General features: G+C 32.7%; 1 protein-coding gene across 1 annotated transcript in view; it reads right to left on the bottom strand.

Annotated features, from left to right (window-relative positions):
* The window catches only part of LOC136834066 (fibulin-2-like), a 106,274-nt gene that overhangs the window by 20,445 nt on the left and 70,184 nt on the right, over positions 1-15,645 (bottom strand). Inside the window, exon 12 of the mRNA XM_067096323.1 lies at positions 9,638-9,796. Within this exon, the coding sequence (XP_066952424.1) occupies positions 9,638-9,796 (159 nt within the window). The remainder of the gene's footprint in view (positions 1-9,637; positions 9,797-15,645) is intronic.

The following is a 15,645-nucleotide window of genomic DNA, read 5'->3' as shown; positions in this document are numbered from 1 at the left end:
CATTTTATTTTCAGGATCGTCTATAATATCAGCCTCCGAGCTACTGCTTTTTCTAAAATATCTTTGCCCTTTGGTAGTGACGAACAAATAAAAAGGGGTGGATGTGGTTGGTCTCTGGTCAGCAGAGATCGCTGCCTGAGCCGTTTGATGGGCTTTACAGCTCTCTCCATCGCCCATTCCCCTCTATGGCACTAATTTCTTGAACTCTTTCTTCTACTTCTCGCCTGGACTTTTCCACTTGGCTTTTTCTGCATTCTAGAAGCGCAGAAGTGAACTCTTGGACCTTTTTAGGCACGTGAAAAACAAAAACACCGCAGAAAATACAGAGTTCAGTCAAGGCTAGCGAGCATGAAAAACGTGTCCTTCTTTGAAGTTTATAGGCAACTCGGACAGTCGTCATGGTATGACGTGTGCGTTGTCATGGCTAGGAATAACTAAAAGGTGCCGAGTAGGATATTACTGACATATACATTTCATTTCAAAGGAAGTTTTCGTATTATATATCGCAAAAACTATACCAGACTAAATCATTTATGCTGCTATTGGTGTTTTATGGGTATATAGTTATTATTAACATTTTAGGCCATAACTAGAGAAATACGGCAAATTTTAGCATAATATTTCGTGGACACATTCTTGAACCTAATATTAATTTATAGAATTTTTCAGCAAATCGAATTTTTAAAGATTATTGGTGTTTTTAGGCATGATTATTTAATGATAATCAATTATACTGAAACATATGAAAATATACAATCATTTAAATAAAAAGACAGAACTTGAAAAAAGATGGAAAATCAAAATAGCTAAATAGGGTGTGAAGATAAAAATCCCGTAGCAAATGCGTCTCAATTGGACCCTTACCTAGTCCTCAGGTCCCAGTATGCCCAAGTCAAACATACTCGTATTTATGCATATACATGTAACAAGCAAACAAGTAAACAAGTGGACAGTTAATTGCTAACATCAGAAGCCAAAAACCAAATGCTCTAGTGATAAAAATAGCCACCACATAGTTAACTGTATAAAATGGTGCCTCTGAAGCAAAAAACAAAAATACTACCTACAAAGCTAATGAAAAGAAAACCTCGAGGCTCATGAAAACTCATAAGTTGGGTTTCACAAAGTCTCAGAGAAATCATACGTCATAAAAGCAGAAAAATCTATATGAAGCCAAGATTAGAGAAATTGTAATGAATGATAAATGCATTAAGTATGAAGATATAACTTAATATCTGGTAATCATTAAAACAAAAAATATGGTAATTCTAGTGAACTTTCAGCTAGTCAAATGACACACAAAGAGAGCTAGCCACTTGGACCTAGAGGGACTATAAGCACAAATTCCTGGTTCAGCATTCCTTTCACGATTCTGTATTGTATCCTACTGAGATACTTTCATTTCACATTCCTTTATCCTTTCCCAGGTTTCTACATTAACAAAAACAGTAAGGGGGTAACAGAAAATTTCATACATTTCAATTTCTTATTTATAGAACAATATCTCCATCTGTTCTTGCCAAAACCAAAGGATCCCTTCTTTCACCTTTTGAAATTGGTGTCTGGGATTCACAAAAGGCACAAATACACCTATTTTCAAAGTAATTGGTTTGTTGAGATAGTGTGAATATAGTACAAATGTAAACACTATTTTCTGTATTTTCCTTTTATGTTGGTTAATGCAATTGCCAATAATTAGACATCTCTGCATTTAAACCTCAAAATTAATAAACAAAAAGTTTATTTGAACAGGTGCAGATATCTTGGAGCCTTGTTATTATCATGCACTTTAAACCTGTATAAGACCACCAATACAAACACGGAGACTGTTGAAGGTGAACCCTGGATGGCATGTTTGTGTGATGACTCCTTTAGTGTGGCACTGGTATGATCCTAAAGTGTTGATGCACTCCTGGCTCTCTTCACAGTCGTCAAGGTTTCAGACATTCATCAATGTCTTCAGTGAGAACCTGATGGGAGGGAGGAGCTTCAGGTAATGTAAAAGATGCAGATATACACACAAAGACAAAAATCATCAATTCTCCTTTGAGGAAGTAATACAAAAGTTCTATCAGTCTCTGCAAAGCATCTAATTCAACTCTTGGCTACCTACATTCACTTGCCTCACATTAAAATACAAGCCTGCTGCACATGAATAACACTACTTCAGTGATAACCATAAAATACAATATATGAACTACAGCAATCTAACTGGTAACTCACAGATTTATATTTTCAGTTAGAAATTATCGATTTTCATACAACTACTTCATCCGAAAACTAAATTTCTTTAAAACATTAGAAATAAACACTTAAGTAACCTTGAGCTTGAAAATGGTATGATTACCATTTACAAATCTAAACTACATAGGATTCATCCCCAAACCACGCCAAAGGGTGCCAGCTACACAATAAGTTAAAGGCAATGGAACTCTACGTTACCAATGACACAACTGAAAGAACAAGACTACTGTAAAAATAGGTAAAGAACTTTTATTCAAATTAGAACCTATTAAGTTAAATATCAATGTTTTTGTCAAGACATATTTCCGTTAACATATTTCTCTTAACACTGAGCTGCAAAACAGGCTCAGATTTTAAGATAATAAGATCTACTATTTCTACATGTCACAAACAAGCTGTTGGATCTTTTACTTTTCCACTTAGCTCTGGAGGATTGAAAAATCAAAATATGAGACTTGCTCCTAGTAGATAATCGAGCAATATACTGAAGTGGAAAATTACGAGGGACAAATAGAATGATAGCACCTACCCACACATGAGCGCTGCTCTTCATTAAACCTATACCCAAAGTCACATGCAGGCTGGCGATCAATGCATAAATAGCTCCCAACAGAATTTATGCAAGTTTGAGTTGCTTGCTCACAAAAAACTATCTTCTGCACATTCATCAATATCTGGAAATAGTTTTGAAAACCTATTCAAACATCAGTTGCAATGATATACCCCAGATTTCAAAGAAAATTTCACTAATTTTATATCATAGTCAACAACTAATTTCAAATATTTCATACGAAATGATGGAAAAATCTAGTATGGCAACCTTTAACAAAAAACTGTAATCACTTATGTAATGCACAGTCTAGTCCAAACCACATACCATATTTCATAATGCAAGCAAATTTAAAAGAAAACAATCTCACATAACATATTGATGCAATTTTCATAAAGACATGAATATCTCAAGTGACAATTGCTCATTCACATTCTTGTATAACAAGAAAAAATGCAGCATTCACTCAGTGATAACTTCAATACTGTACAGTAATACAAAAATAAGAAAGAAAACATTACTTTTCTTATATATAATAAACTGTGGGCTACATTAATTTTCATTAACAGTCAGGCATCCAACTGAAACTTACCATTTTATCAGTGACTGCCATCTGCTGAGACAAATGCCCATTTTACCAAAAACATTAGTTGACTAAATCAGATTTAACTTTAGAATGTTATCCCTTACCTTCATTTCATGTAATTTTGGCTTTGGTCTTAAATGCATTCTAGTGAAAAAGTCATAGAACACAGAAACTAGTTGCAAATATAAGGTTCAATAGATATGAAACATAAACATAGCTACAATGCTTAAAACAATACATGGGGTTATCTACATTTTAATGTCAACCAACCAAACATTTCAAGTGAAAATTCTGAAACAATGATTATTTCAGTTATAATCTTACATAAACATCTTCCAGTCATTTCTCACCTGAAATGGTATTTAAAACAACAAACTAAAGACAAAAAGATACTTATACTTGTACTGATTATGTTTTGCAGAACTGGTACCATAAACTAGTTCACCTTTGTTGATTCTGAAAATTTGCTATCAAGATACAATTAGATGAAAGCTATTATTAAAAAATTAAATGAACAGCTATTAATATGCAATGCCCAGCTATTAATATGCAATGAAGGAGCACACTTGGTAACAAATTCTCTTTTAGTTGCAATTTCCAGTGATTGAGTGGCTATCTAACTTCTTTTGCCTGTAATGTAATCATTGTAATAATAAAACAAAAATTCTACTAAGAACAAACAAACTATTTCAAGTAAAAGAAAATACTATAATATTATTCATATCATTGCCATGCAAACAAAATACAGTAGTACAGTAAAATGTACTGGTCTGATTTCCATACCCTCACATCGTCTGCCAGTGCGTTGTACCTAAATCCTTTCGTACATGTAAGAAGAAGACCCACGGCATGAATATCTCCATAGTAATTAATTTAACGCTCTCCCCCTTTACAGTCATCTTTTCCTTCTGCACATTCATCTACATCTGTTCAATCATTGGAAGAAATCCATGTTGCAATCAAAATTTGTTTACTCATATACTTGTAGTATCCAAAATGACATTTTTTTACTCACCCAACACTGTAAATAACCATTTTAAAGGAGTTGAAAATTTATGGACAATGATATAACATAATTAAAAATGAGTAAAAATGATCAGTAGTTCAACAGTCTACAAATATACATTATGTAAATGAAGACATCAGGAAGTCTCAGAGGTGGCAATTGTTTTCATTTTATCACATTTATTATTTTAATGTCTGTTATGACATACAGTATTTGTGCAGTGAGGCCCACCTACAAAGGAGGAGTCAACTGACCAGTCACGCAGGTGGACTCTGAGAAAACCTGCCATCATGGAAGTTCCTTCAAAGTGAAGAATTCAGCAACAATCAACTAAGATGTTTGTTGCCTTGGTAGTCATTAAAGGGATTAGTAAGAACTGGAAGGTTTTTAATTCATATGGAAGATGGTTAGTTAGGAAACTGTATGACAATTACTAACTGTCATTGAGGAAAAATAAAATACCACTCAGAATGATTCTGTTTAGATCTCAAAAAGTTGAAATATCCAGCCAAGGAAAACATTAGTACTATATTCCAGTAATGATAAGTTACAAAACTGAAGCACGTTACCATTAACTTTGTGAACTCTGTATGTGAGGCCTATATGAACAATCCCCATCTTGCTAAGCAATATTGAATAATACTGTATATTTTTGTTTTGAACAAGTAAAAATAACACCAGACATCATCAATTCTCAGAATCAGTATGTTCCCACTAAGTTTTAACAGTATAAAGCATATACAGTATTATGGCTGATGAATACTAAAGATAAAGTTAATCAGTATTCCAAGTTTTAGTCTCCCATATAAGTGACTAATCTGTTCCAGGTCTTTAATCAAGACTGGCAACTACTGTACTTCATTCAGCATCAGAAGAGTGTGAAAAGCCATATTAAAAGAACAGCATCAATGACAAATGATTATCTTTATCAAGGCTAGAAAAAGGCTAGGATCACTGTAAGTAAAAAAAATAAAGTTGCTAGTCACTTATAACTCTCTATGTGAGGGTGTTGTCTATGGTGTGCCTTGATTGGCAAACTTCACACTACTAAAGGATCACTGAAATTTTTCCTTTGGTCATCATCTGCATTGCTTTCTGCCTCGTACTTTTCAAAAAATTTCCTAAATTCTCATCTCACCAGCTGCCCAAGATCTTTTACTTGGTCTTGCTCCATTTAAACAAATCAACCATGCTAGCCCTGTGTCTAAACTGTGGCTCAGTCTGGTTACACTTTTGTAGTAATAATTGTCATTAATAGAACAGTAAAAAGGTGCCCTCTGGTTAACTATTCCAAGGGCAGCACTAGGATCTATTTAAAGTATGCTATTGCCATATTGTTTTGGATAAAATTTGTAATATGTAAGGCAGCATCACAAATATCTAAATCTTTTATGTATTATTATCAGTTTCCTTGTTTATTTTTACAGGCCCTTCTTTTTAGCCTTATTTGATCCATCAGTTTCCTATATATCCTGGTGTTATGAAACACTGTTTGAGTCAAGGCTCTAGCACCTACAAAAGGGCTTAAATAAAACTTCAAGAACATTTCAACTTACCAACACACCTCAAAGACTCAGGATCTCTTGCCAAATCCCCTCTGGACAATCAGGTACAGAACACACCTAAAACTTCCTTGAATATTGATGCACTCCTCTTTTGGTACTTTGCAGTTGTGCTCTCCGGTTTCACATTCATTTATATCTAAAAAATTAACAATCACTAAAATCATATGAAATGTAATACAGTATATACCCATAACTAGGCAAAATATTCAGATGAATCCTTCCTTCTAAACATCCCATATCTTTTGTTCCAATGATTTTCCCAGGTAATGCTACAACATGATCACAAAGCTCAACCACAGACCTCTCTCAAATGTTTTTATATAAGGTAAGTCTCTTCACTATATATTTGGATCAATATCCCTATAGCATAGTCTGAACAGTTTACAAGTCAACATTATTCCATACACCATCTATGAAGATATCCTTGAATTAAGACTGACTCCACAGCATTGTGATATTACTGTAGCATTCTCCTCTCAGGTTACTGGAGCCTAAATTTATTCACTATTGGCCCATGGGCTTTGTGATAATACATTAATTCCACTAATTGTTCCTGTATTCATTTCTAACCATTCTGTGTGACTGTACATGACTTTCCTCGAAGAAGGAATGGAATACTCTACAAGAGCTGAGATACACTTTTTTTTACCAAAACTACGAAAGAAAGGTCTTTACTGTCTCGTCTGCAATCAATCAGTATATACATGAGTGAGATTATGAATCCCATTCTGTACAGGGCTGAGTGATTCTATATGTAATCCTTTTAATATTCAGCACTTTGCACTGAAGAATGAATGTTCAACAAATACAATATTAATTTTTACAGTACAGCATACCACAAAGCAATAACTCAGTTTAGCAACATTTCTTTTATACTTTCTTTCAAACTGAACAAGTTGAATAATTACCTCTGCATCGTCCACTGTATGTCTTTCTGATAGCCATCTGAACAGTCAACTGCACGGCATGTCGATAGCTTCCTCTAATAATGCAGCGTTCCTCTGCACACTGCATGGATTCTGTTCACATTCATCAATATCTTATAAAAAGAAAAAGAATAACAATAATTACTTTACATTTCCAAATTAATCTTGGTTTAAAAACACTCAAAAATACAACAAAAATTCCAGGTTAGGATGTGGAATTTTTGTTGCAAACTAACCTTTCTTTTCTCTTTATTTTTAGAGTTCAAGAGTCATATGAAAAGTATGATTTTCTCCCTAACAGAACAAAGGATATGTTTTCTGTTCCTGAATAAATGATGTAACGTGTATGACAAGTAGGTTTTTAAATAACACTGATGCAATGTTTACATTCTAAAAGGTTTCCATATGTTACTGTGTTTGGACTCAAATTTACATTCCTGGATAAAATACTGAAACTAATTTCTTCTTTCATTTTTATATTAAAACTAACAATAAGCAACTCTAAAGCTTGATTTAAAAAACCTTACACTCTTAGATATGCTTAGTCAAAAAGGTGTTTTCAATAAGAGTGAATTAATTAGGTAAATACTATGATTATATAAACATATATTAATCATGCAGAAGGAACACAAACAGATGCAATAACTGTGGCAATACAGTATGCATGTACTCTATACCATGAATCTTAATGCCTCAACCATCTGATAACAAAGAGTACTGTACTATTACTGTAATTCATGACATTTTACAAATACTGTAATATGTAATATTATAGTAAGCTGACTTTGTATTAACTAGGATACTACTGTGCAGCTCACCTTCACACTGCTTAGTATTAGGATCTCTCTTGAAACCTGTACGGCATGCTATCAATGGCACCTGTATGATCCCTGAGTGTTAATGCACTGTTCTTCAGTACTACATGGGGATGACTCACATTCATCTATATCTGAAGAACAGCAAAATATTCAATCACATATGGAGAGTAAAAAAAAATCAATACAAAGACAGTTATCAGCATGTAATGTAGTACTACTATTATGATTATTTTCACTGCTAAAAAACAAGTTCGGTATGATTGAATAGCTGATGATACTGTAATCTTCAAAATCTGGTTAAAACACAAATTACATAATGAGGGAATGATATGTCCAAGAGCATTTATGTAAAGTGTGACAAATTTTAATGGATTACAATTTTGATAGATTACCCTCACCTTTCTTTATCCACAATATTATAGACTTTCTATGAAATGGTAATAACATGTGTTCTACAAAAATTTTAGAAAATGTCATATTCCTTTATTAAAAACAGTTTTAAAATCATAAAATATATTTCATAGGACAACTTTCCCAACACTACACCAGCACAACACTGTAACTATACAATAATACAGTAGTCTCAATGTTAGTACATGTACTGTAGTTAAATAATTCAATTTCTTACCAATACACTGATCTGAATCATCAACCTTGTGATAACCAGGGGAGCAAGCCTTGGAATGACAGCGATGACTCCCAGGTATTTACACACTCCTCAATGCCAAAATGACAGTTATCTAAACCCTCCCTCATTCATTGATATCTGGTAAAGCAAATGAATTAAAAAAGTAAATCTACATGCAATTTTCAGTTCAAATTGATTCCCTTATTCCCTTACTACAATCTCTAAAAACACATGTCAATTAACATACTAAGTTTTTCACATTTATATGAAATCCAGCCAGGATTTATTTTACCTTCACAGACTCTTGTTGCAGGATCTCTGCGATATCCAGTTTCTAAAGGATGCCATACACACAAGAAAAAGAACCAAATGTATTTTTATCGTTGTTCCCTTTTCACATACAGATTCTATACATTCATCAATATCTGTAAATAAAAAATCAATTAATCCTTAAATTACAGACAGTAGGAACTACATTAATTCAATTCTATTTTTTAGCTCATGTAAGATAAATGACATTCCCACAACTGTCACAGGACCTTGCAGATGTCCACATAGAGACCAAGCCGTTGGGAGGATCTGATATCTTTTTGTATAGGCTTCTGTTATACCTTCTGGAATGAACCTTAGGTGATTCTAAGTTTGCCAGATGTCAATGAATCTGATTTTGTGCCTCCTTCATTTGTCAGCTAAGTCACTGGTCCTGTGGTCCATCACAATCCCTACTGTCTTGCCTGATATTTGACTCTCACAGAATTGAAAACTCCAACTGACTACCTTCAACACTACATAAATCATATATTCCATGTACTGTGATGACCACATCTCTGTTGCTTTAAAGTTCCATAACAATGATACCACCCATCAGTCTTTCAAATATTTTTGATAACCTATGCAACAAACAATTAACTATGAGAGCCTGCCTTTCCAAGCAGAGCCAAAAGTATCTCTAGAGAAGCTGGATGTATGTACAGTACTAAAATATGAAAGGAGGGACAGTATATTGAAGATCTAACAAGCCCCTTCCCAAATGGAGCACAGTACTGAAGCTACCATCTCCTTCTGAATGGAATCTCTAAAGTATTGGTTCAGTGTGTTGAGGTCCTCAAAACACTGAGCGATGAGAGACCACTAATAGAACACACATTTCTGGTCAGCCTATGAAGTTAAGAATGTTAACTGAATGGTCTGCTACAAGATAAAGAAGAAGGAAGCTCTTCTTGCATTCAGATAAAAAAATTACAGAATATAACAGAAATACTTGCCTTCAGCTAAATGAAACTGTTTGGTTCTTCCAAAGCCTGGACAACTGACTGGCAAAATTGTAGTAGTTTCTGATGGGGTAGAAGTTGTGATAAGTCTCTTTGGGGATGATGAACACAGGTATGATCCTTCAGTGTTGGTACACTGCTCTCCTTCATTACATGGAAACTCGAGGCACTCATCAACATCAACACCCAGACAGCTGAATGTCTGTAAATGGAAGCTGAATCACAACTCAATCTTAATTATGTTAACACCATATATATATATATATATATATATATATATATATATATATATATATATATATATATATATATATATATATATATATATATATATATATATGTATATATATATATATATATATATATATATATATATATATATATATATATATATATATATATATATATATATATATATATATGTGTATATATATATATATATATATATATATATATATATATGTGTATATATATATATATATATATATATATATATATATATATATATATATATATATATATATATATATATATATATATATATATATATATATATATATATATATATATATATATATATATATATATATATATAGTTATATATATATATATATATATATATTTCATATATATATATTCATCTCCAGGACGTTTTTCAAATTATTCATCAGAAATTATTTCCTGGTTTCTGGCGCCTTGTACACCAATCCGGCGAAGAAACGTGGCTCCAAACAGCAGAATAATAAAAATTTTTGAGGTTGTTTTGATGAAAAAACTCAATAAAAATGCAGTTTACATCATTTTCAATACACCCAAAGCATTAAAAGTAAGGTTTTTTTAGGACTTTTGACAATTTTTGGTTATGACGATTTTCAGGTTTACAAGGCGGTAAAACGGAACCCTGTTAAACTGTTGGACTGTCTGTATATATATCTATATATATAATCTATATATATATATGCAGGTAGTGCTCAGTTACAATAATTCGACTTGATAATTCGCTTTTATATATGGGGTTAGCAATCAATATCGATCGACAATATTTTGAAAATATGTATTTTCAAATTTCGCGACGACTGGCGCGAGCAACAACGTACAATCAGGCAGCGTGCGATTATGCGATACGTTGGCCGAGAGGCTGGAATAGGATACATTAATTCAATGGGCTGACCTCACTTGCTCTTGTTGTGTCAGAAGTTAAAATAGGTCAGTGTTCGTTTGCAATTTTGTGTGTCTGTAAATTCAGGTAGTGGACGGTGGCGATAATTAAACTACGATAATTCAAGTTTCACGATGGAGTTAGCCAATTAATACCAGTACGACAATATTTAGAAAATATTTTTAATTTTCGAGCGAGCACAGGCAACTTGCGTACACTACTAGTTGCGCACAATCGGGCAATAAGAGAGACCAACTTTTTCTCCATCTCTTTATTCCATCTTCTAGTTAAAAAAATAAGAGAATGATAAAAGTATTGTTAGTAACCTTATACTCTTGCGAAAATGCGTGCAACCATAAACAATTAACGAGAAACTGTTGTTTTGCTAATATAATCGGATAACAACTGTTTGTTTGTATTTCAACCATTATACGGTTAAACAATTACCATAGTTATGTTAAAAATGACGTTAAGAATACTGATATATTTTGACACTACCCTTACCTGCTTTGGAGAAAAAAGATCGGCAAAGGAATATACAGCACAGTAAACTTAAGCTGCAAGTTGTAGTTGAAGCTAAGAAAAAGAATGTTCAAGCTGCTAATGACTATAAATTATATATGCATTGACAACATGGATGAAACTCGCCAGCAAATAAAATTGGATATTTTAATCAAAACTACTGGGCATGAAAGAATACATATTACTGCTGTTTCACGCCCGTAAAAGATAAATACAAAAAGCTCGTAGAATGATATGAAATCAAGAAAACAGTAATTGGAAACTTGATTTTTTTACACAAAACAAACATGCCAAACGTCATCTATTAACGAAAAATAGCTAAATTAATTTCACGAGACATATTTAAGTTATATTTCGACTTAAAACACTTCATATATATAAAATATGTCCTTATAAATAAATATCTAAATTCATTACGCTAACTAGAAGCAAAAATGCCCTCTGACCGTGATCGATTCCCAAACCAAAACATGTGATCGCTATGATCATATTTATAATGCAAAAGCAATATAAGAATATTTACAATTGGATACAGTGTAGTAAAGCATAACTTTTAAAAGATCCATGGAAAGATGCATTGTTATTTTGTGTTTGTATAATATTATGTGAAAATAGAATACAGTGTAATGTAGGCTAGCTATATATATATATATAAAAGTGCAGGCTAGGCCTTGTTTGTTATTCAATTTCTCTTTATACTGACTTTTCATGTCCATCTGCATTGAACCTGCAGAATTAGCTATACTAATAATTACTATAACATATATGTATAAATATATACTGTGTAGTGTAGGCTGATAGCTACCATATATGTATATAGATGGTACTGATTACCCCAATGTAGGCTAGATATATATAGTTATAATTTTTTCAACAAGCGATGGGTTTTTGAACCTATATATATCGTAAGTAGAGGAATATATGTATATGTATATATATATATTATATATTATATATATATATATATATATATATATATATATATATATATATATATATATATATATATATATATATATATATATATATATATATTTATATATATATATACACACACACATATATATATAATATATATATATATATATATATATATATAGATATATATATATATATATATATATATATACATATATTATATTTCTATAAATATACTAACAGTGGTTAATCACTCCTGACCAATCGTGATCTGGTTTTTGCAACTGTTAGCGACAAAAATCAAATAATTCAGAGTTGCAAAAAATCGCGATCAAGCACTTACTACACGCCAATACATACTGTAACAGAGTGCTGATAACCTAAATTGGCACTTTAGGAGTGCCATAGGGCGCTAAGCCTATAGGCACTTTTCAGCGCTGATAAGTCTCGAAATATATATATATATATATATAATATATATATATATATACACATATATATTAAATATATATATATTTACACACACATATTACTGCATGTATAAATTAAAAATTAACAATTTCCAAAATATGCCTCAAAGATAAATATGTGGTGTATGATCTCTTCATATTTGGTAAGTGTATTTCGTACTTACATTGATACCAATGTTTAGCTGTGAGGTTTTGTCAGTCTACTGAGCAGGATATAAATACTCGTAATCACAAATACAGTTACCTAATAATGCTTGTTGCCTCAACCTTGGATCTTCAGTGCAGAACAATGAAAAAAATTATATATTCTTATAAAGGTTATGTCTTCCAATATATTTCAGTCATGTATCAAAAATAGCATGTGATTGAAATCATTTATTCTCATTGAAAAGCCATCTTTCAACCCTACTCTCTCTCAACAAATAATGCCATAAAAGCAATACTGCAAATAAGAAATGTTAATGAAAAGTTCGGCATATACATAAAACAGATGGGAAGATTATGTGAATTTGATTTCTTGGTTACCATTTTTCCTACTTGTAAAATGCTAATTTCAGTTTCTGTAGTACCTCTAAACAGTCATAAATACTTAAATACATAAACACTTTGATTTTCCAACAATATCTGTTTTCATTAAAATTAATTTTACTGTAATACGGCATATCAATAATATCAATATAAATAATAAAACTCATATGACTGTTCTTATAATATATAGGTATCAAGTGTTTTGTCAAACATGGCAAATATATAAATAACACACAAAAGTACAATTATTATAGTTTCCTGCACTGATGTAAATTTTTTATAATACTTTATCTCTAACCTATCACATCAGCATCATAAAAAAGTTCCACAATCTGCTTTATGTACCCTTCACGTTTGGATCATATCTAAAGCCATCTTGACTTCAAAACACAGAATTAATCAAATTTGGAGCCCTCTGTGTTGACACATATCTGACCAAAAATACAGTTAGCAACACAATACACATTCATCAACATCTGAAATGGAAAGAAAAAAAATTTTTGTTGATTTGAACTGAAACGATTTTATAATTTTCCATAAAGAAAGTCATCTTAACTTTAATTATAAAAGAAAAGGATCATCAATAATAGTTTTTCATGATCAGTTATAAATGAAAATGAAGTATAAATATCAGGTTTTGATGTGGAAAAACCTATTTTTGGTGATTCGCTGTTAAGTCCTCAAGGAGTTACCCCTCCATGGTGTCTGTCAGCATTCCTGGTGACTAGACTAATATCAAAGAAATATATTTTAGCCTGGTCTTGTAGACAGGCATTGTGTCAAAATGATAAACACTATGACATGTGATAGAGTATAATGGACTCAAAGATAAGAGGGCATTTCTCTTGTCTTCAGCAAAGCTGTTTAGTTTTCTAAAGTCAAACCTGCAAGAGTGACTATTATCGCATGCACGTCCGCCATCTTGTTTACAAAGACTGGGTCGGTAAAGACCAAAGCCATTACTTTCTGCTGGTCAATGCAGGATGATCCCTGCCCAAATCCCATGCCTTTTGTCTGGGAAGTGGGAAGGTTTTGAGGACTCAACAGTGACTACTAAAAATAAGTTTTTCCTATGTCAAAACCTGTTTTATGATAGTGTAGTTGCTTGTTTTTCCCTCAAGGGCTTTATAAAGAAATTGACAGGTGACAAATGACTTAAGCTCTCAAATTTTAATCCCACCAGCCCAAAGAAAAACAAAGACTTTTCTGGTCCAAGGTCAAACCACAAGTTTCAAGCCCCATTTTTTATTCTAAAAACTTTTAGATTTTGGTAAAGACAAGAAACTAAACAAGAACTTATTTTTAGGTTGAAGTTCTTTGGTGGCTTACTCAGTATGCTGGGTTTGGTAGCAGTCTTGTCGCACCTTCTCCAGGATAGTCAGCATAACCACCACCATTAGTAAGACCCCTGGTTTTTTCCACTGTAGCGCCTATGGGGTCAGGACTAACCATACCACCTACTGATACACAGTGAAGTCAAATTTGTTTGAGCTCTTGGCAATAATGTTTAAGAATACTGTCCCTGATGACCACCCTGTACATTCCAAGATTTCTTCTGAAAGAGACATTTCTGAAGAAGGCCAACAACGTACTTACTTTCCTAATATCATGTGACCTAGGAAAGGAGTGTGGGTTTTCCTTTTAATGAGGGACACTAAAATTATTCTTAGCCCTTGTAGAGAGAGAGTGGTTTATTCATGCTAGGGTGTAGGAAAATCAGACCTTCTGGGATGTTTGCTGTGACCTCTAGGTAAACCTTAAGTGTTTTGAACAGGGCATACTGTTTTGTCTGCTAAATGAGTTTTCTTTATAAGAATAGATTTCCTTCTTAAAGGATCTTCAATCTTGGCCAGGAATGATGGGTCAGGGGACAATAATAATTGATTATCAGCAGTCTGCGTGATGTATTGTCCTGTCTAAGAGAGCCTTCGGTTCACTAATACAGGCTCCTGATGCTAATGCAATCAAGAAGATCGCCTTTGTAGTGAGCTGCAGTTGTAATTAGATCTGCTGAATTGAGGGTAGATAGAAATCTAAGTACTTTGTTCAAGGACCAAGTAATTGGAAGTCTTTTGGGAGTGGGTCTTTGTAGAACAAAACACCGGAAAAGAGAAGTGACAACTTCTATGCTGAAATCAATCCTGAATCCATAAAGAAAGGGTTCTGTTAATGTTGCCTTGTACACCATGATTGTTGTGACCACAAGACGTTTGTCTTCAAAAGGTACATAAGAAAATTTTAAAGTGTTTCTATAGAAATCTCGACTGGGGTCTCTGTATGGATATAATCTAACCATATCTTCCATAAGGACTGATATTGCTGAATAGATGATTTCATAATTTTTTAACGGGCTTAAAAATATGCACTTAACTTTCAAGTTTAGATATTTCATGATCCTCGCTGATGAAGAAATTCAGAATCAAGTGATTTTGTGAGGAGCACTGGCTTGCTGTA

Source organism: Macrobrachium rosenbergii, chromosome 53 (assembly GCF_040412425.1).
Source record: "Macrobrachium rosenbergii isolate ZJJX-2024 chromosome 53, ASM4041242v1, whole genome shotgun sequence".
Lineage (NCBI taxonomy): Eukaryota > Metazoa > Arthropoda > Malacostraca > Decapoda > Palaemonidae > Macrobrachium > Macrobrachium rosenbergii.
Note: the sequence above shows the minus strand (reverse complement) of the source record. Positions and strands in the feature narration are given on the sequence as shown.